Source organism: Martes martes, assembly GCF_963455335.1.
Source record: "Martes martes genome assembly, chromosome: 1".
Taxonomy (NCBI): Eukaryota; Metazoa; Chordata; class Mammalia; order Carnivora; family Mustelidae; genus Martes; species Martes martes.
The window spans coordinates 196,542,376-196,563,910 of record NC_137888.1 but is presented as its reverse complement, the minus strand read 5'-3'; the positions used below and the strand labels follow the sequence as shown (position 1 = coordinate 196,563,910).

The 21,535-nt window shown below is 46.1% G+C and overlaps 1 protein-coding gene across 1 annotated transcript in view; it reads left to right on the top strand.

Moving 5' to 3' along the window:
• Positions 1–16,624, top strand: part of RAD54L2 (RAD54 like 2) — a 110,309-nt gene extending 93,685 nt beyond the window's left edge. Inside the window, exons 13-23 of the mRNA XM_080806991.1 lie at positions 697–948; positions 1,169–1,287; positions 2,832–2,950; positions 4,739–4,838; positions 5,608–5,813; positions 6,433–6,605; positions 7,096–7,292; positions 9,907–10,106; positions 11,421–11,510; positions 13,927–14,019; positions 15,454–16,624. Coding sequence (XP_080663117.1) covers positions 697–948; positions 1,169–1,287; positions 2,832–2,950; positions 4,739–4,838; positions 5,608–5,813; positions 6,433–6,605; positions 7,096–7,292; positions 9,907–10,106; positions 11,421–11,510; positions 13,927–14,019; positions 15,454–16,448 — 2,544 coding nt within the window. The 3' untranslated portion in view covers positions 16,449–16,624. The remainder of the gene's footprint in view (positions 1–696; positions 949–1,168; positions 1,288–2,831; positions 2,951–4,738; positions 4,839–5,607; positions 5,814–6,432; positions 6,606–7,095; positions 7,293–9,906; positions 10,107–11,420; positions 11,511–13,926; positions 14,020–15,453) is intronic.
• The last annotated feature ends 4,911 nt before the right edge of the window (positions 16,625–21,535 follow it).

Here is a 21,535-nt window from a genome sequence, read left to right as displayed (position 1 = left end):
ACCTGTTTCTTTGACAGCTCTCAGCCAACCTGTTGGGTATTATTCCTAATTGACCACTGCTTTAATAAGTCAGCTGAAGGTGTGTGTCAGGGGACAGATGGGATTTCAAAATGTTTTTTTTTTTTTTGTAGCCACAGTCCTAGACCAGGGCCAGGAAGCTACAGCAGACATGGTCTTTGAGGATGCTACAGTGCCAACATGCCCTTCCTATTACCCCACCCCCACCCCCACCCCTCCGGCCCCCTGCACCCCAGGAATTCTCAACTCCTGCCAGGAATAGTCCCTGAAATGACTTCTGGTTGGTCATCTGTAAGTCAGATACCTTTGTCCATAGGGAGAGATTAGTCTTGTTTCATATAGTAGTTGGCTGTAGCCGTGCAAAACAGGAACATTATTATTCTTATTTAAAAAAGAAAGCAAGGCTTTTGACACAACCTTTCTGATTGTGTACCAAATATATGGGCATGTCCACTGGTAGGAACTCTTGCACTTGTGTTAAATGGCAATCACAGTTGGTTAGTTAAAATGAATGTGTAGACTCTTTGGCTATGAGGGGGTTGGAGATACTTTGATTTTTGGTGTGACAGTGTATGCTGTGGGAGGTGTGTATTTGAGCAAGTGCGTGTTTCCAGACTCCTGGAATACCCTTAGATTGTTCTCTGCCCTGTGCCACTTCTCCTTTAACTTGAACCTCAGATCTGGAATCACCCGGATGTGCTGTATGAAGCCCTTCAGAAGGAGAGTCTGGCCAATGAGCAGGACCTAGATGTGGAAGAGCTTGGCTCGGCGGGAACTAGTGCTCGCTGCTCATCACAGGGAACAAAAGGCAAGGGGGAGGACAGCACCTTGGCCTCCTCAGTGGGAGAGGCAACGAACAGCAAGTTCCTACAGGGGGTTGGCTTCAACCCTTTCCAGGAGCGAGGCAACAACATTGTCACATATGAATGGGTGAGTTAAGCAGATCCTTCTGCTCATAAACCACTGCTGAGAAGGGATGGTATGAATCCTCTGTGGGGAATGGGTGGGGGTTGCTCAATGTACTGTTTTGCCAAGGTCTCTGAAGGGAATTATAAAGGTTGTCCACACACTTCTGCTTTGGGAGGAATGAATTTTATTTCTAGTGTTCTGACATGGATGTGCTCTAAGCAGCCTTATTTCTCTCTTGCAGGCCAAGGACCTTTTGACTAATTACCAGACTGGGGTCTTAGAGAACTCTCCCAAGATGGTACTGCTTTTCCACCTGATTGAGGAAAGTGTAAAGCTTGGGGACAAGATTCTTGTGTTCAGGTAGGAAGAGAAATTCCTCTATGACATCGTATATCTGTAGTAGAGTGACATAGTCCCTACAGAGTGAGACCATCTGGGATCACCACAGCTCCCCTTCACCTTTTTTGTCTTCGTGCTTCTACAGCCGAGTGCTGCTTATGAGGACCTTCTTGAATTTCATCTCTTTCTTGGAGTTTATTTTGCCCAATTTGATTTCTCTGCAGAGAACAATTTAAAACCCTAGGCTGACATCGGAGTCTAAACCTTCAAATTATGGCCCAGGTCGGATCTGGCCTGTGGCCTGCCTGAGAGCTAGTTTTTACTTTTTTTTTTTTAAGATTTTATTTATTTATTTTAGGTAGATAGTGTGTGTAAGCAAGGTGGGCGGGGGTGGGGGCAGCCATAGGGGGAGGGAGAGGGACAGACAGCCTCCCCACTGAGCATGGCGCCCAACGTGGGGCTCAGTCTCATGACCCTGAGATAATGACCTGAGCCAAAATCAAGAGTCAGACATTCAACCAACTGAGCACCCCTAGTTTTTACATTTTTAAAGGGTTTTTAAAAAGAAGAAGAAGAATATTTGACAGACTCTATGTGGTCTGCAAAGCCTAAAAATACTTACTCTCTGGCCCTTTATAGAAAACATTGACTTCTTGTCTAATCTGCTTTGGTCTTTCCCCAGCCTTTATTTTTTTAATAAAAAAATTTTTGTGGAGGCACCTGGCTGGCTCAGTCAGTAGAGTATGTTGTTCTTACTTTCAGGGTCATGAGTTCAAGCCCCACATTCGACATGTAGCTTACTTTAAAAAAAATAAATTATTTATTTACTTGTTTATGTATGTATATATGTATTTTTATGCTTTGTGTATAAGGTCAGATAAGTAAAATGGTCTGTTCCAGAGTCACATTCTCAGTCTGGCCAGAACTTTGATGTCCATCAAGGCGTGACTCCTCAGGGAAACAGACATAAAGTTGATTGTTTTGTTGTTGTTCTGACTAGATTATACTCTGATGAGAGCTGAATGGCAGAAGCCTGGCTTGGCAGCCTCGCAGAGTGAGGGTTTCCATGGGTGACACACTTTGAGAGGATAGCAGTGATTGTACCTGGGGGGAGAGTCTGGTGTTCCACTGGTTTTAAGTTATCACTTCTGAGGAGACTGCCTCTCTGTATAATGTGAAAGCAGCCAAGTGATTTCTGTCTCTTTAATAAGACCCATAATATTGATTGTGGCCTATAATTAGATCTAATGTATATTCATGCTATGTTAGTTTTTAATGCTGATGCTATTTGTTACTATGCACTGAGGTAAACCCCAGAATTTTTCAACTGAGGAAGTAATAGGGTAGCAGATTTAGTGGGCTGGTGACAATAAGTGTGTAGATGACTCTGCTCCCATTCTGAGATAGGGAGAATACCCTTGGTGGTTCTTTGTGGGGTTGCCTCTCATGGGGTGCAGATTCTGGGAGCTCCCACTGTCTGAAGGCTGCAGGTGATTTTGAGCGTATTGGGGAACAAGATTCCGTTGGGTCTGGGAGCCTTCTGAACCACATGTTGTCCCTTCCAGCCAGAGCCTTTCCACCTTGGCTCTCATCGAAGAGTTCCTAGGGAAACGAGAAGTGCCCTGTCTACCTGGTGCTGATGGGCAAGGAGTACAGAAGTGGGTACGAAACGTCAGCTACTTCCGTGAGTTCATTGCTGCTTTGTTGCTGGAATCGTGGCAGGGTCTGCTTAAGGTTTCTCCTTAATTCTCTGCCTTTTTATCTTCTATTCTGTTCTCTATCAAATGCATAGGAGTAGCTGGAGTAGCCAAGGAGCAGGGAGATATTGAGAGCAAGCTGCTGTGTGTGAGGCACTGTACTAGGGGCTGCAGAGCTTGGGCAAGATAGGGGGAGAGCTGAGAAGTAGAAGGCATAAGCCTTGTCTTCAAATGACAATTCCAGGACAAATACAAAATAGCACTGGTCGAGAGCTAAAAGGTTCTAAGGAGAAGGGAATCATTGTGGGGAGGATGGTTGGAGAAGGCTTCTGGAGGAGGTGGAACTTGCAGTAGACTTGCAAAGATGGGGAGAATCTGAGTTAGTGTGGCCCAAAGGTCATTCTAGGAAGAAGGTGCAGAGTGAGTATAAATTAGCTCAGATCACGCATTCTCTGTAGTGGAGATGGTGTCCCTAAAGAGGTGAAAATTAGTTCTGAGGGAACAAAATTTTTTTTTTTAACTTTCCAAAGTATAGAGCACAAATAGGCATGCAGTAAATATATAGAGTATATCTGTGGTATTTAAAATTTCATGAGAGACATGTTCATTGGGGAAAAAATGTATAAAAAGGCTCTTTAACGGGGCAATAGTGAAAAACAAAAGTTGAGAAATACTAACCTCAGATACTTACTGTTCAGATATTGACATTTGGACCAGATAATTCTTTTTTGTCAGGGGGCTGTCCTGTGCACTCACTGTAGGATGTTTAGCAGCGTCCCTGGTCTCCACTCATTAGGTGGCAGTAGCTTCTAGTGATAACACCTAGTGATAACAACCAAAGACCTCTCTTCACATTGCCAGATCTCCCCTGTGGGGTGGGAGGGCAAGGAAATCACCCTTGTTGGGAAGCACTGGCCTAATGGTAGTATTTAGAGAACAGAGGGGCAGGGGTTGGTAGGAAGACCCCCCAGCACAGGGTCTAGCCCACAATCTTGTGTTGACTGTAGGCTTGCCCAGTGAGTTGATATGCTGAGCTGTGCTTGGAAATTGTAGGAACTCAGGTTGGAAAGGTAGGTTGGGTGCCAATTGAAGAGCTTCTAGTACCAAGCAATTAAACTAAGACTTCCTAAACAGTAGCAGTCCAGTTCTCCATGTTCCATCTCCTTAGCTTCGCCCATTTCTCTCTTTTCCCTGACAAATGTAGCCTCCTCCTCTCTTATTCATGCTGCTTCTTAACTGAAGGTTACTTTTTCTTCTTCCTTTGAGCTTCCCTCTTTTCAACCATATACCCCATCCCACTGCTCCAGATCTATTCCTTTTAATGTCTCCTTAGAGCAACTTCTTAATCATAGGAGCTTGTAACAGTGCAAATTCCTGATGGAGGAGTATCATCCATATCAAAACACAACTCTTGGTCCTTCTGCACTCACCAGGATTTACAGGACTGAGGCAGAGAGGTCACCCTGAGCCAGAGTTTACCAAGCTTCCCTATTTAGGGTGATTCTTACGCACCCTGAAGTCTATGAACCTTGGCCTTAGAATTGACCTAAGATACTAAAGGGAACAACATAGTTTATAATCCTTGTTGCACATGGGCGTATTTTTAAATTGTAAGAGTCTGGGTCTCACTGTAGACCCATAGAATGTCCGAGGGAGTGGAATCTGAGTATTGAGTCTGTTTCTTTCTTTTGTTTTTAAAACACATTTGCCAAGTGATTTTGCTGTGTACCCCTGCCCTCATCTGTCCATTTTTTGTGGTTTTCCTTCTTTCCTAGGGCTAGATGGTAGCACCCCTGCCTTTGAGAGGGAGCGGCTCATTAATCAGTTCAATGATCCCAGCAACCTCACCACCTGGCTGTTCCTTCTGTCCACAAGGTGAGTGGATCCTAAGAGGGGAGATCAGAGGATTGTGTTCAGGGTAGTTGGCCACATAGGCAGATACCCAAAGTCTCATCCAAGTTCTGTCAGAAGAGATCTGCTCAGGTATGTGACTTGTTTTTGAGGTCAGAGAGGAGACCCAAAAGGAAGTTGTGTTAGGAGGGTAATTATGGTAGTGTCATGAAGTTCTTTGAGACTTTCACTAACAATGGTCATAATTAGCTTTTCTTTCAGGAGTGTTCTGAGTCTTGGATGATGTGATTAATGTGAAAGTGCTTTAAAAAGTGGAAAGTATGAAAAAAAAAAAGGGAAAAAGTGTAATGTAACTGTAAAAGACTGATGGCATTCTTTTTCTCATGCCAAGCAACTTGAAGGTTGTGCTGTATTCTGCCATCACAATGCCCTTGATGGGTATGAACTGTCATTTTCCAAGGCTGGTAGACTAAACATACCAGAAACATGTGCTTGCAGGCATCTCCCTTCAGGTGACATTATTCTGGAGCCAGGATGCAGAAGCCTCAACCGTTACAGAGGAGTGGAGAGTGGGTTTTCTTTCTGAACTGGTAGACACTTCTTTGTTGGATTTTTCAGGGCGTATTGTTCAGTGCTTAAAGAATGTACTGTTCATTAGCAGGACAGTAGAATCCTCCAGTATGTTGTGCTTAGACAAAGGAGATAATATTGGGGCAGGAGTCACAGAGTGAAACCAATTTAAAAACTGTCTTTAAAACTAAAAGTTCTGTGATTGTTGGCTTGTGTTTTAAAGGGCCGGGTGCTTGGGTGTGAATCTGATTGGTGCCAACCGAGTGGTGGTATTTGATGCTTCCTGGAACCCTTGCCATGACGCCCAGGCAGTATGTCGGGTATACCGTTATGGCCAGAAAAAGCCCTGTCACATTTATCGCCTTGTGGCTGATTTCACCCTTGAAAAGAAGATCTATGACCGTCAGATTTCCAAGCAGGGCATGTCAGGTGGGGCATCTTTCAGGCTCAATACTATCCTTATTTTTAAAATTATTTTTAAAAAGATTTTATTTATTTATTTATCAAAGAGAGAGGGAAAGAGCATAAGCAGGGAGCGTGGCAGGCAGAGGGAGAAGCAGTCTCCCCACTGAGCAAGGAACCTAATGTGGAACTTGATCCCAGGACCCTGGGATCATGACCTGAGCTGAAGACAGGCACTTAACCAACTGAGCCGCCCTGGAGTTCTGATACTATCCTATTGTATCAGTGGTGGGAGGAGAGGGGCAGGTTGTGGGAACACAGGTAGATTTTGAATCACAGAAAGTCAGTGGTTCCTCCCATCCCATTACAATTTAAATAATTGCTTTAAGAGGGGACTGACCTCAACTTGTTGAGGGCAGGTGTAATGAAAAGAGCTGAGCTAGGTGTGTAGGTTTCTTACTGATATTTCCATTTGACCAGGGCCTAAGACCTGGGCTTTGACTTTTCAAGTATGGGATGGCCTGAGGTGGTTTAGATACTAGTGACAATTATGCCAGCCACAACCTCTCTTCTCTCCCAGTATTTGTAGCTGTGCTTTTGTGGTCTTCTCCACCATGTAGTAACTTTCTCCATGTCTTCCTTCCAGATCGAGTGGTAGATGATCTTAATCCAATGCTGAACTTTACCCGGAAGGAGGTGGAGAACCTACTGCACTTTGTTGAGAAGGAGCCAGCTCCCCAAGCATCCTTGAACATAAAGGGGATCAAGGAACCAGTCCTGCAACTTGCCTGTCTGAAGTACCCTCACCTCATCACCAAGGTAAGAACCCGGAGGGAGGCTTATCTGGCAGACCTGTTTCCTTGATCTGAGGGTTTTTTTTTTTTTTCATGCAGAGGACTTGAACTCAGCTGATTCTTCTCCTTACCCCATGTAGTCCCCCAGCCACCTATTCCCACCCCAGTCTTGTCCTTGGAGTGCTCAGCTCAGCTGTGTGGCGTGATTTGGCCAGTGTGAGTTTTTCCTAGCAGAAAGAAGGGGTGAAATTCTAGAAATGTATTCTGTTAATTCTCTGAACTCTCCCATCCTTTTGATATAGAAGGCAGACTTGGGTTTTGTAAAGGTGTGGCTGGGTTAGAATTGTGAGTTATACTCTTGACAAAGAGACAGTAAACCTGCCTGTGTGTCTATGAGCAGGCTGTTGGCAAGTGCTAGAGATAGCCCTTTGTTGTTGTCAGAGGAAGCTTCATTGTATATCAGTCATGTTGGCACAAAGACTGGTAATTAAATCAACATCCTCCTGTGTCCCCAGGAGCCTTTTGAGCATGAGTCATTGCTCCTTAACCGAAAGGATCACAAGCTGACCAAGGCTGAGAAAAAAGCAGCAAAGAAAAGCTATGAGGAAGACAAGCGCACATCCGTCCCCTACACCCGCCCATCATACGCTCAGTATTACCCCGCCAGTGACCAGAGCCTGACCAGCATCCCTGCTTTCAGTCAGAGAAACTGGTGAGTCCCTGAAAGGGGAGGAAGGTCTGCTACTGGGCCAGACCCAAACCTTTTGGCTGGTTCTGTTTTTAAACAAAGGGAGAGCCTGCAACTCGCTCGTTGGCTGTTGTGAACTGACAGGTTCTGCTCTTGGATGAGGTGCCAAAGCAGTTCAGCATCCCTGGTGTTTTAAGTAGTGGCTCTGGCTGGAAGAGTGAGCCACTGGCCTTGTGACTCAGAATAGTCTTTCTGGACTCCTGGAGAAGGTGCAGCTTCCTAAGACACAGAGGCCCAACCTTCCCACATAGCTGCCTTCATATCTGTATTGCTTTGCTCGTAGATCTTGCCTAAGCAGTGAAGTTCAAGGGTGAATGGGAGGTCTTTTGTGAGTCTTGGATTGCAGTCAAGAAATTCTCCCGCTTTTAATGGGATTTCATTTTGTGGTTGTGCCTCGATCCTGAGGAAAAAAATCTTTTTCTTGAGTACAACTTTTAGAACTGTTCAGAGTATGAACACATTGGAAGTCAGTTGCTGAGTGAAGAGAGAGGCTCCTTGTAAGAAATTACAAAACCACCATCTATGTTTAATTTTTTTTTCCATTTTAAGACAAAGTACCTTGTAAGCCTTACCAGATTAGCCACTTGATTGAGTGGTTTGTTTAAAAACTTTTTTATTATCTTGAATTAAAGATGATTATTTTATTTGAGGGGAATAGATTTAAAACTGTTTTCTTTCTTTCTTTTTTTAAAGATTATTTATTTATTAGAGAGTGAGCAGAGTATGTAAGAACATGAATGGGGGCGAGGGGCAGAGAGAGAGGAAGAATCAGGCTCCTGGCTGAGCAGGGAGCCCGATGGTGGGGCTCGATCCCAGGACCCTAGGATCATGACCTGAGCCAAAGGCAGACACTCAACAGACTGCAGACTGAGCCACCCAGATGCCCTAAAACTTTTTTTCTTATGAAGATTCCATGTTAAGAAAAAAACTTGACAAATGAGATTCTAAAGGAACTGAAACCATGTAAATTTTATGGAAGACTCTAATATTTGATGAGTAAATTTGCTGCTTTTTATGTACAAGGTGCTCTCAAGGAAACGTTACTCTCTTTGAAAACCTTCCGACTTTATTTCTGTGTCATTTTCTAGGATACTATTGCCTGGGAATGTTCTCCTTTCTTGTCCTCCACCCCTTTAATTCTCTTTTCTGGCCTTTCCCATGTAACAACAGGAATGGACGAAGCATGAACCCAATGGGAGAAAAGCCATGTTGTGGGAAGATGTGACAAATGGGCTGGTCTCTTGAGGCGATGTCAGCTCCTTTTCTGGCCCAGCTCTGTCCCTGTGGGAGGCACTAGCGCTCACTCTCACAGCGCTTGATGAGCCATACTATGATCCTGCTGATTCCTCATCCTGTCTGGGTGTATGTGAGGAGGGTTTCCTTCCCAATTTTCCTTGCTTCAGCTACTTCAGAGTAGGGGGCTTGGCTAGGTTCCTGTTATCCTGACTTTTACCCTGATTTGACTTTGGATCCTGGAAAGAGTCCCACTGACATCTGACCAGAGCCCCTAGTTCCTGCAAAGCCACCCTGGGCACATTGAGGAAATGGGACCCAGATGTGGTAAACTTGCTGTGCGGCCTGTCTGGGAATGTGGGAGTTCAGACAGGGACCAGAGGGCTGCCCAGAGGTGCCTGTAGCAACTTCAGAGCAACATTCTTGAGTTAGGTAAGGAAGAATATACCAGTTCAAGGAGGTTCTCCCCCAAAACTAAAGACCAAAGGCACAAAACTTCAGAAAGCTTGTAGACAGGGTCTTAATTTCAAAAATCTTAAATCAGGAGTAGCTTTCTCAAGGTACCAACTTCCAGTTGTAAAGAAGGTGGAGAGTAAGGAGTGCATCACTGACCATGGGGTAGCATTTTGGCACACTGGCATAAGACATGTGCAGCCAGTGTTCGGGCTGGCTATGGCTGTGTACCATTCAGATGCCTGGATCTGTGAATAGCTTTTTGGTGGCAACTGCTTTTGTGGTAGTCATGACTTAGAGGGGCACTTTGGATACAGGCCCCAGGAGGAGCCCAGTGAAAGGAGAGAGAGAGAGCTGTCTGCATTACGTATTGAAACTTGAGGTTCCAGAGAGTAAAGATGGTTGAAGTTGGACAGATGCTCCCTTAAGATCACCTGAATGTGTGGCATCATGTGGCCCTTTCCCTTGGGAAAGTGGGAAAATTCCATCCATTTGTCTTAACTTGGCATACACTGTGCTCTGAAGAACTTTTCCTCCCTTATTGCATCTTTACCTCTTTCTAACTTCCCTCCAAGGACTAATTCCTAATGTATATAAACAATCTAAATTCTAAAGGAGCAAATGTCACCTCACATCTCTAAAAAGGTATTATTCCACGAACATCTTTTTCTTATTAGATTCCGAGAGGCTTTATCCCTTGCTGCCATTTGGTCTTGGTCCTGCCCCTAGTCTCCTTTTGAATTGGCCATACTCTGCAGATTCTTTGATCTTTCTCAGTAGTGAGTGAGGCTACAGAATGGGGGTATCTGGAGAAGCTCTGCAGCCTTTGCAGAAAGGTAAGTAAGGGCCATTCTGCCAAATTCTCTTAGGTGTGTGTGTTCTTCTCTCACAGGCAGCCAACACTGAAGAGTGATGAGAAGCCTGTGGCCAGTGTTCGCCCTGTGCAGTCCACCCCCATCCCCATGATGCCCCGGCATGTCCCACTGGGAGGCAGTGTAAGCTCTGCCTCCAGCACAAATCCAGCTATGAACTTCCCGATCAACTACCTGCAGCGTGCGGGGGTCCTTGTGCAGAAGGTGGTCACCACAACAGGTTGGGAACTCCTGGGTTCTCTTCCAGGGCTGTCTGTCCCTTTACTTTTTTCTTTCAGGAAGTGTTTATTAAACACCTTTTGTATTCTAGGCCTTACTACATTAGCATTGTGGGTAAAAACAGAGAAGATTGTCCTTGATCTTGAGGAATTTGCATTCTAATGGAATATCTTAAGAATTATAACACAGTACTGGGTTTTCTTGAATGTGATGTGTGGGATAGACTCGGAGCATGGCAGAGATTGTGGAAATGTCACTGGGACATAGGGTTGGTCTGAGAGAGGTATGCATGTGTTGAGTCCTGCCTGACTATAGGGTCAGCTGTGTATAAAGGATGACTGTCAACCTCCCTACCTAACTAGAAGACCTGAATGTCACTTGCTCCCTTGTTTGTGAGTTTGATATGGGTTGAGCATGGTGGGCCTGTGGTAGGAGGCTGGCAGCCTATCTGTCTCTGCGATTGGTTCTGTGATTCAGGGTAATTGGGAAGGAAAGCATTTCGTGGAGCTGTGTTTCATCGTATTATCTAGAAATATTCATGGTACATTAATTTTAATAAAAATCTTATTTTTTGAGTATGAAAATAATGTGTGTCCATTGTAAAATCATTGTGAAATGGGCAAAAACAAAAAGAGAGCCTCTTGAGAGCCTACTTCTCTGCTGATTCTTTTTTTTTTTTTTTAAGATTTTATGTATTTATTTGACAGACAGAGTTCACAAGTAGGCAGAGAAGCAGGCAGAGAGAGAGAGGAGGAAGCAGGCTCCCTGCTGAGCAGACAGCCCGATGTGGGGCTCGATCCCAGCACCCCGGGATCATGACCTGAGCCGAAGGCAGAGGCTTTAACCTACTGAGCCACCCAGGCGCCCCTTCTCTGCTGATTCTTGAACATACTTTTTACTCTTTAGTTAGGTGTGAAGCAATGCCATCAAGGAAGAGGATGAGGCTACTTTGGGAGCCTAAAGTGATGTGGAGCAAATGGATGCAGATAGCTTAGGGAGGAGGAAAATAAGCAAACATAGAAATAACCATGTGAACTAGAACTTTCTCCACACTAAAACTCTGTGAGTTTTTAATTAAATCAGAGGAAATTGATCAGAAAGATAATTGGATTTCTAAAGAGTTTCTTGTTTTCCTAGTATTCTTTGCCATACAACTGTGAGAGGAGGCCTTGCTTGCCTCGTCCTCCTTGGTTCAGACCTCCGCTCCCCTGAGAGGCTTTAGGGAAGCCACTGAGGAACAGGGGTGGATGTGGACTTTGCAACTTCTTTCCCTCTCAGTCAGGTAATCTAAATCTGAGGTCTTTGTCTTCACTAGATATTGTCATTCCTGGACTCAACAGTTCCACAGATGTACAGGCAAGAATTAATGCTGGTGAGAGCATCCATATCATCCGTGGGACAAAAGGTGAGAGCCTGACCAAGATGCCCATCCTCTACCTTTGGTTCAGTGTGGGGCTGGGAAGCAGAAGATATACTTATGGCTTGAGCTGGAGGAAGGAGAGGAGTTATCCTATAAAAGTGTCACATGTGGGAGAAGCATGAGAAAAAGACATTTCTAGGTGCTTAGCAGAGTCGGGGTGGGCCCAAAAGAGATTTGTCAGTGACTTAAAAGGAGAGAGCTGGGGTCCCTGTGTTCCCATATTTTACCGTTGTTTTTATGGAGAATCCTGAGGTGGGTTTGGATAGATGCTTTGTTTTATGTCAGTCTCAGCCTGTTGATAGTGATGCTATCAGCTAGAAGTCCCTCACCACTCACCTAGCAATTGTTGCAAGCCCCCACAGACATTTGCCAGAGCCAGTGTCATGGCTGGACTGGCACTTGTGGTTCTTACTGTGATTGCAAAATGTTACCTCAACAGCAGCCATCAGTGAACTTTGAAAAAACAGGATTAATATTACTCATTACAGATCCTGGAGGGTACACAGCACCCCAGGGCCACACAGTGAGGTCATGGGTAAAGAGAGATTGGGGGAGAGAAGACCTGGGTCTATGTTAGAGTCCAGGAGTTGGGGTGGTTAGAGGTATGTGGGTTTACTCTTTATTGGTGAATTTAAAACATAAGAGTGGGAATTAGGGCATGGGAAGGGAAAAGCAGGGTCACTTGAGGTTCAGTTTTCTGGATTATTCTGGCATTTCTAAAAGGGGAACTTCATGGGTGGGAACAGCCTGGTTCCTTATCTAGTTGTTCAGCTAGTAGCTGTGTCATACAGGTGCAATTTGTTTATTCAAGATGGATCGCCTTGACCATCAGAAGCTTAATTTCTAGCACTTGAACCACACACAGGGAGACCAGAAGTGGAGGGAGGGAGCTGTGGAGTGGATTATAAACTAATGTGTATGTTAGTGTGTCATCTTACCCACTTGCTCAGAGTGGGGTGGAGATCTCCAACTAGGAAGTACATTGGGAAGATGATTTAGTACATGTGTGTTGCAAGACATATTTTGAGTGTGGTAGTTTAAGATTTATTTATTTATTTTAGAGAGGGGTAGGGGAGGAGCAGAGGGATATGGGGAGAGTCCTAAGCAGACTGCCTGCTGACTGTGGAGCCCAGTGCAGGGCTCAATCCCACGACCCTGAGATCACGACCTGAGCCAAAACCAAGAGTTGGATGCTTAACCAACCGTACCAACCAAGTGGCCCTTGAGTGTAGTAATTTAAAAAGCCTGCTGCCTCTGGCCTCCTCACAGAGGGAGATGAGATTGCTGGAATGAGAATTCTGGACCATCTGGTCCAGATGTGATTGTCATCTGTAATTGTCAGGATGTAATCTGAGCCTATCATTCATATCATCCTTTACTGTATGAGGCTCCCTGAGGTTCTTTGTTTAGCAAGGAGCTTTTCCCCTAGCCTCTTTTGGGTCAAAGTACCTTCAGGCTCAGGGAAAAGATGCCATGAAGCACATGACACACAGAGAAGATTATATCCAGCCCCCTTACTAGGCTCTTCCTAGCCTAGAGCATGGGTCAGCACACTATGGCCCATGGGCCAAATCCTGCCTGCTTCCTGTTTCTCTACCTGTGAGCAAAGCATGGGTTATACATTTTTAATTGGTTAAAAAAAATAATAATATTTTGTAGAACCTGAAAATTATATGAAATTAACATTTCAATGTCCATAAATAAAGATCTTTGGAGCACAGCTGCCCCCCCCCCCCCGGTTTTCATTATAGTAACAGTTGAGTGGTTGTAACACTTTGGCCCACAAGGCAAAAATATTTACTAAATGGCCCTTTAAGAAAATGTTTGTTGAATTCTGACCTGGAGGCAGCCCTGACCTTCCAGGAGATTGATCAAAAGATGGAGAAGGTAGGTTAGTGTCCTGTGGGAATAGAAGGCTGGTCTTGAGTTATTCCTACCAAGGGAGAAGAGGGTGTTGAGGCAATGAGGCTCTTTCCCCTCAGATCAAGAGGAGGACCCTTGCCAGAGTACTTCGCCCAAAACCAAGGTGGCCAACTACTGTCTGTGCTAGCTACCCCTTTATTTCCTCCATTGCATTAACCTTTCCTGGTATTTTCTGGCATCATCTTCCGTCTGTCTCCTCCAGAAGCTGAGCCCCATGAGACAGGGCCCTTTTCTGTCTTGTGTTCTTCAGTGTCTAGGACAATGCCTCATACATGGTAGTTGTGCCCTGTTTGTGGAATGAATGAATAATATTGGGTCCACAGCTCAGCCACTCCACTCGTCATTTCAGGGTTCTTGAGAGAGGGTGTGAGACCTAATTTTATAGCTGTTTCCCAGCCCATGGTGCCTAGCCCTGGACTTTCCCAGAGTTGGTTGATTGCATGTTGGCTCCTAGCAGTCTTCCTCCTATTTCTTCTAGGGACGTACATCCGCACCAGTGACGGGCGGATCTTTGCTGTCCGGGCAACTGGCAAACCGAAGGTCCCAGAAGATGGTCGGATGGCTGCCTCAGGTACAGTGGCTTCTACTTTCTGTTGGCCTGCACAGCACTTTTTTGTTTGGTTTGGTTTGGTTTGGTTTGTAATTACTTTATTTTTGTTTGTAATTACTTTATTTTTATTTTTATTTTTTTAAGATTTTATTTATTTATTTGACAGACAGAGATCACAAGTAGGCAGAGAGTCAGGCAGAGAGAGAGGGGGAAGCAGGCTCCCCGATGAGCAGAGAGCCCAGTGCGGGGCTCGATCCCAGGACCCTGGGATCATGACCCAAGCTAAAGGCAGAGGCTTTAACCCACTGAGCCACCCAGGTGCCCCTGTAATTACTTTATTTTTTGAATAATGTGTACATGGTTCACAATTCAAAAGGTGTAAGAGGGGTAAAGTGAAAGGCATGTTCAAAACCCCCAGTCATCTAGTGCTCCTTTCTGGCAGTGCTGCTCTCATTTGCTTTTTTCAGAGATACATCATACACATACAGGAATGTGTGTGCACACCTGTGTGTGTCTGAGTCTCTGTGTTAAATATATATACATAAGTTTTCTCCATTCTTTTTTTTTAAAGATTTATTTATTTACTTAAGAGAGAGGGAGCAGGTCAAAGAGTGTGTGTGTGGCACATTAACAATGTTAGGAGGTCCAACCAGGTTCCCTTCTACAGGAGTGGCTCTCATCTATCCTCCTGTCATATGAGCACTACACTGCTCTTGTTTCCAACTTTTATTACAGCAATTTCCACAGCTACAGACAAGTATGTACCCCGCATCTAGATCCAATGACTGTCACTGTTCTCATAAACTTTATTCTGTCTCTCCCTTCCTCTTACTGGAACTATTTGGAAGTTGAAGATGTCGCGTCATTTTACCTTTAAGTACTTCAGCACACATCTCCTAGGAGTAAGGACATTCTCCTCCTAGCCAAAACACCATTATCACACTAAAACAAAAGTTTACACCATTATCACACTAAAAATACTACCTAGTATCCAGGCCATATCCCAGCTTGTCCCAGTCGTCTTCCAGGGATGTGGATTTGGTTTTGTTTTTAAACCAGGGTGGACTGCTGTTTAAACTTAATTTTCCTTTTGTCTCCCATCCTGGTCACTGGTTGTCTCTGTCCCTTCTCAGAAGGAGTCCAGCTCGTTATAAGAATGACCTATTAGTATTTGATATTCATTATCTCCTAAGATTCACCTTGGTTGAATTTCACAGATTGGGGAGCTGGGGTGCAGAGTTACACGTCTTATTTCCTAGATCAAAGGATTTCTTTCTTTGTGACTGGGAAAAGTTGACTGGAGGATGTTGTTTGGACATCAGATTCTTTGAATTTGGGGGATCACAGGACAAGGGTTTTTTTTGCTTTTTTTTTTTTTTTTAATGGAATTTTTCCTATACCCTCCTTATCTCCCTGGCCATTCTGGTTCTCAGTTACCTACATTTTATTCCCCAGGTTCCCAGGGGCCTTCTCTCGAGTCCACAAGCAATGGCAGACACAGTGCCTCATCACCCAAAGCCCCAGACCCTGAGGGGCTGGCCAGGCCCGTCTCTCCAGACAGCCCGGAGATCATCAGTGAGCTCCAGCAGTATGCAGATGTGGCTGCTGCCAGGGAATCCCAACAGAGCTCCCCAAGCTCCAATGCTGCCCTGCCTGGCCCCCCGGCCCAACTTGTGGACAGCAGTGCTGTTCCTGGGACAGCTCTCGGGACTGAGCCTCGACATGGGGGTCATTGCCTCAATAGTTCCCTCTTAGTGACCGGCCAGCCCTGTGGTGACAGGAACCCAGTGTTGGACTTACGGGGCCATAAGCGGAAGTTGGCCACACCACCTGCTGCCCAGGAGTCAGCCCGCCGGCGGTCCAGGAAGGGCCACCTCCCAGCCCCCGTGCAGCCGTATGAACACGGGTATCCAGTTTCTGGCGGGTTTGCCATGCCACCCGTCTCCTTAAATCATAACCTCACCGCTCCCTTCACCTCCCAGGCTGGGGAGAACTCCTTGTTTATGGGCAGTACCCCCTCCTACTACCAGCTGTCCAACTTGCTGGCAGATGCCCGCCTGGTGTTTCCAGTGACTACTGACCCTCTGGTGCCAGCAGGCCCTGTCAGTTCCTCTTCCACGGCTACCTCAGTCACTGCCAGCAACCCCACCTTCATGCTCAACCCCTCTGTTCCAGGGATACTACCCAGCTACTCACTCCCATTCTCACAGCCACTCCTGTCCGAGCCGAGGATGTTCGCGCCTTTTCCTTCCCCTGTCTTACCCAGCAACCTTTCACGGGGCATGTCTGTCTACCCAGGCTACATGTCCCCACATGCAGGCTACCCAGCTGGCGGCCTCCTCCGGTCCCAGGTGCCTCCATTTGACTCTCACGAGGTTGCTGAGGTGGGGTTCAGCTCCAATGACGATGAGGATAAGGACGATGATGTGATAGAGGTCACTGGGAAATAGCTGGGGAGCCCCTCTCCACCTCACTTGGGGTCCCCGGCAGGTTGCCCACCAAGCTGAAAGGCAGCAATCTGGGCTTTCTGAGAATAGGGCACTTGGCAGGAGGGAAAAGGAAGAGGACAAAGAAAGGTGGTTGACCACAATGGCAGGGCTCTGTTGCTATTTAACATAAGAGGAGGAAAAAAAAAAAAAAGCCAACAGAGCAGCAATAGTGGGAAATCAGGGACCCAAAACAGGAATGGAGGGGCAGGGCAGCCTGCCTCTCTTCCTGCCTGCCTTGCTTATGCTGTGTGCTTGCTTGCTTGCCTGCCATCTGAGTGTAGAAACTCACATCCCATTTCTGTCTTTGGGAACATTCTCTCCCAAGAGAGCTGCCTTACTGGGTGACTTAGCTTGGCCTAGAGAGGGGAGGGGAGGGAAGAAGGATAAGTGAAGGAGGGTGGGCAGGGAGAGCAGATTGAGATTTCATGTGAAATGGAGTCCTTTTAGGGACAGGAAAGAAGCAAACCAGGTATGTATGTTTGTGTGCGTATGTGTGTATATGTTTATGTCTATATGTGTATGTAACAGAGCAGGGGTGGAGGTGGGAGGGGAGGGTGGGAGAGACGAAGGGGGAAACTAAAAAATGAATTTATCATTTTTAAAATGGAAATTGGTGTGTGGTGGTTCATGGCAACTATTATTATGAACATCGTGATGAGCCCAGGAGAAGAGCCATGGAACGCTTAAGTTTCCTTCTAGTTGGGTGAGGAGAAGGCCCAACTAATCCAAGTCCCTGGTCTTTATAGCCACATCTATTTTGGAATTTGGGGGAAATTAGGAGAGAAAATGGGCATACCAATCTCTGTGTCTTTCCCCAGTGGTTGTCTCTGAGCAGATCTCCCTTTACAGGGTGTGAGATTTGTGTGCAGAGGCTGGGACGGGGATATTGCGGTGTGTGAGCAAGAAGTCATGGAGTTGTGACCAGAATAGACCTTCACAAGGATGGAACTGAGCCCCCACCTGCCTGTCCTTGTGGCCTTGCCTTTCCTTTGCTTCCCTGCTAGAAAGCTCCATGTTAATTTATTTTTTATGGGCAATTATTTATTATTTGGACTTTCCATGTGTCTTGTTTTTTTGGCGGGGGGTGGATTTGGGGACGGTAGGAGCTAGGAAGGGTAATGTTAAGATCCCCCAGGCCCCGTAGGGGTAAATAAATCCCAGGTAGATGGTGAATTGACCAAGGAAAGAGAGTTAGGCTTGACCAAAGTTTACACTAAATGACTATGTTTTTGGGAAACGGCCTCTCAGGAAGATCAGAGAATCTTGTGACTGGATAGTTAGTGGGGGTGAGACTCATTCCACAGAGATTGAAACTTAAGATCATGGAGTTTGCTACTGGGAAGTCAGTGACCCCAGATTTGGAGCTGTGTCCTCCTGGGATGACCTTAGAGGCAGGCCCTCTGTACTGAATAGTGAAGCTGTGCATACGTAGGTGACTGCTGGGTTGGAAGAATAGACTATTGATTCTTACTGGGAAATGTTTTGGCCTCCCCAGCCTATCAGATGATCATTATGGGATGGGTGTCTGTTATCTCTGTCCTCTTTGAAGGAACACGGGGCAGCCCTTCCTCTGTAGGAGCCTTAAGTCTGGCTTTTGTCTGAAAAAATACATCAGTCATTCTGGGTCTCCTCTTTCTTGTTGCCAGTGGCAGGGGAGGGGGCATCTAGTCTTTAAGCATAAACACTGGCTGTCTTCCTGTTGACTCTTTTTTCCCTCCTGTTACCAAGACTTTGCTAGGCAGTTCTTTATGATGAACAAACCTGTCTGGCTTTAGAGTTTTGCCACCTATTCATGGGTCCTTCCTCACTGAGCAGCTGCTGCACCTGCCTCTTACCAATCTCAGAGGCAAATTAGCCAGGTCACCCCTCGTAGTAGCTGCTTCTGCAACCCTTCTGACCAGCCCATTTCCATTGTTGGAGGGCTTTAGCACATTCTGGGGTATTGTCCCCAGAGAAGAGACAAAGAGATGGCTGATGGGGCTGCATGCATGCGTGTGTGTGTGTGTGTGTGCACGCGCACGTGCGCGTTTGTGTGCTGTCTGGTTGCACCAGAAGTGGAACTTACAGAGCTTTCACTCTCTGTTTTCATAGGTACCCTATCAGACACTTAACTCTCCTACTCATAGAAGCCTTAGATCTACAATTTAGCTATGCAAATTATTTTAATAATTTTAAAATAGCAGTTCCAACCAGTGCTTTTTCTTCCCGATGCATCCCAAGAATGGATGCTGAAGGGACTCAGTTGGAGTGGGCTCTCAGGTTTTAGACTGGTGCAGTAGGAGTGAGCTAGCCTGGATCTCTGATTTGCAGAGCACACTCACAACCTGGGCTACAAATGATAGCCTCTAAGGCCCTGTTATACTAGGATCCCAGAGACTGTGTGTGTGTGTGTGTGTGTGTGTGTGTGTGTGTATGTATGTGTGTGGTAGGGATGGAGTATGTCTGTGTTCACCTCTCAGAATTCCTAGCAGTAGGCGCTGAGAATCTGGAAATTGTCAGCAAGGGATTGAAACCAATTACTGGAAGGATGGGCCTTTGAAAGTACCAGGAAGTGAATGGGTATTCTGAGAGGCAGTATATACGTGTTCTTTACTCACTGATTCCAGGGGCTGGGTCTTGCTTCAGGTCAGAAGAGGCAATAGTTTTGGGAGGCTGAGCTGGCTAGAGAGGGCTTTCTTTAATATGTGCAGCTTATATTGTATAGGGGGTATGGGGTGGGATCATGGGAAATTGAAATGCTACCAGTTTCTTGCTTTGGGGTTTTGTTTTTGTTTTTTAATCTGAAAAACACTTCTGACTTTTCTGCTATCTCTCTATGTACGGTGGTAGGCAAGTGTGCATGCACACCAAATGTGAGCATGTGTGTGAGGGAAGCAGGAAATGTCTCAGAGCCTAAGAACCATGTTTTATAGCCTCTTTGAGCAGAAACACTTGATGGTCGCTTTCACCTACCATCCAGGCCTGAGTGAGGGAAGGGTGGTGATATTGGGGGGGAGGGGTAAGAGGAGGGGTCGGCAGTAGATTAGGCCCCTCAGCATTTTCCCTCACCATTGTCTTCCATAGGATGTTTTCAAGGGGCTCTCAAGCCCCATCCATCTGGTTTAGCCTAAATCCTCATGCTAGGGAATATAGTACTGCATAATGATTCAGGATTACCATTTGTAATGATACTCAGTTTCCTTTTCTTAATATTGTTGTGGGTAAAAATTGAACCAGAGACAAAGTAGCCATTTCAGTAAGAAAGTAAGTGAACCATATTGGATCAGATCATTGGATATCTGCCAAGTCCTCACCCCCTTCAAGTTGTGCTTCTTGAGCATCTCTTTCTGGTCCTTGGAACTCTCTTCCCTAGGAATTAGTGTGTGGTATCTCTCTATATACTTGTGATTCACAACTAAATATGAAATTCCCGTCTCTGGTGCGTGAAGCAAATTGCTGGGGTAAGGTTTTGCTAATAGGTTGAAACACTCAACCACACTTTAGCAGTCTGGGTGAGACTGTCACTCCCAAAGCTGTCAGCAGAGCAAGGCCCTCTGTCTCAGTTGGTTCAAGCCTGGCATTGCTCTGGAACTGAGTCCTCATCCCATGGGGAATGTCTGGGGGGGGGGGGGGTTTACATTCCTTATTCCTAGTGTTCCTGGCCATGACCCCCTTCCTCCCACTTCCCAGTTTCCTGTGATTCCTCAGAAAACTGGTCTCGCTTCTGAGCCATGGCCTGTGCACCCAGCTAAGTCATTTTCCCCACAGTAAGCCTCCTCTGAGAGAAGAGCTCTTCCCCTCAATGGACCCCCCAGCAGACTTTCTGGCCCTCCTCTGACTTCTACCCAGGAAATCTGCACCTCGAGGCCTGAGAATGCTGCGCTGTCAGTCACCTGCAGACTGTCCCCTTCTACTGACTCTTCTGCCCTGTGTGTTCCGATGTGACCCCTTCATGTCTCTTCTGTGCCACTAGCTTGGCCCTAGGCCTTTTATGAATACCCAAGTCTTAACGATGAACTTCCCAAGCAGGCAGTGTCCAACTTCTTCATTTTTCAGGGACCTGAGTCTGCCCCTTTCCTCTCACAGATTGGTTGGATATAGTCATCTATTGCATTGGGAAGAGGTAGCCAGGTAGGCTGCAGAGTCTAGTGCAGAGGGCTGGAGGAGATTTGGGTACTCTGTTACCACTACTGGGATGATATTCAGAAGAGGGGACCTCATACTGTGACCTGACCCAGGACCCTCCTCTGGAAGAGAGCTCAGCCCAGGTGTGTGTGCACTTGTGTGTGTGTGCATGTGTGCGTGTGTGCGTGTGCACATGCAAGATAGAGTGTGCACTCATGCACACGGGTGTAAACTGTTATCTGGTTGTGTTACTCAGGGTGGGCTGGGGACTCACGGGAAGAATCCCCCTCAGCCTGCCCAAGACTGGTTTTTTTTCCTGTACCCTCTCCAGAAGGGTCAGGGGAAGAGGGTCCAGGTGGGTTGAGGGGGTCGCAATGGATAACCACTAAGGCCACACTGCTGCCGGGAGGAGTGGGGGGATATGAAATGGCCCCAGGGACCTGGTACCTGGCTTTGGTTTTCCGTCTTCTTTCCTCAGGACGCCCCCTGAGGCCCGGGACCTGCTGCGCCTGGCTTTGAGGAGCATCTGTGGCTGGGTGCTCCAGCTGCTGGTGTGATCATGGGCTTCCCTCCTCTCTCAGCAGGGCAGGTGCTCCTGCCCCAGAGACTGGGCAACTGGCTGTTTCTATGACGTATTTATTTTTACTTGTGTTTCATGTCACTTTTTTAAAAAAGCAAACAGAACAATTGTAAGTCAGTATAACTGCCTATCAGTTTTCTTTATTTCTCTTTTTGTAAAATAAAATTTAAACTCAAGAAGGCAGTGTTTTTTGATCAAGGGATTGTCTGAACAACTGTTTAGCTGGGTGGTGAAAAGGATATAACTTAAGAGTACAGTGGGCATTGGGATGACACAAGGTGGGTAGGGTGGGGGAGGGAGGGAGGAATAGAGGGCAGACTGACAGGCTTTGTTGCAGTGGGGTTCGCTAGGCTTTTTCTGCCTT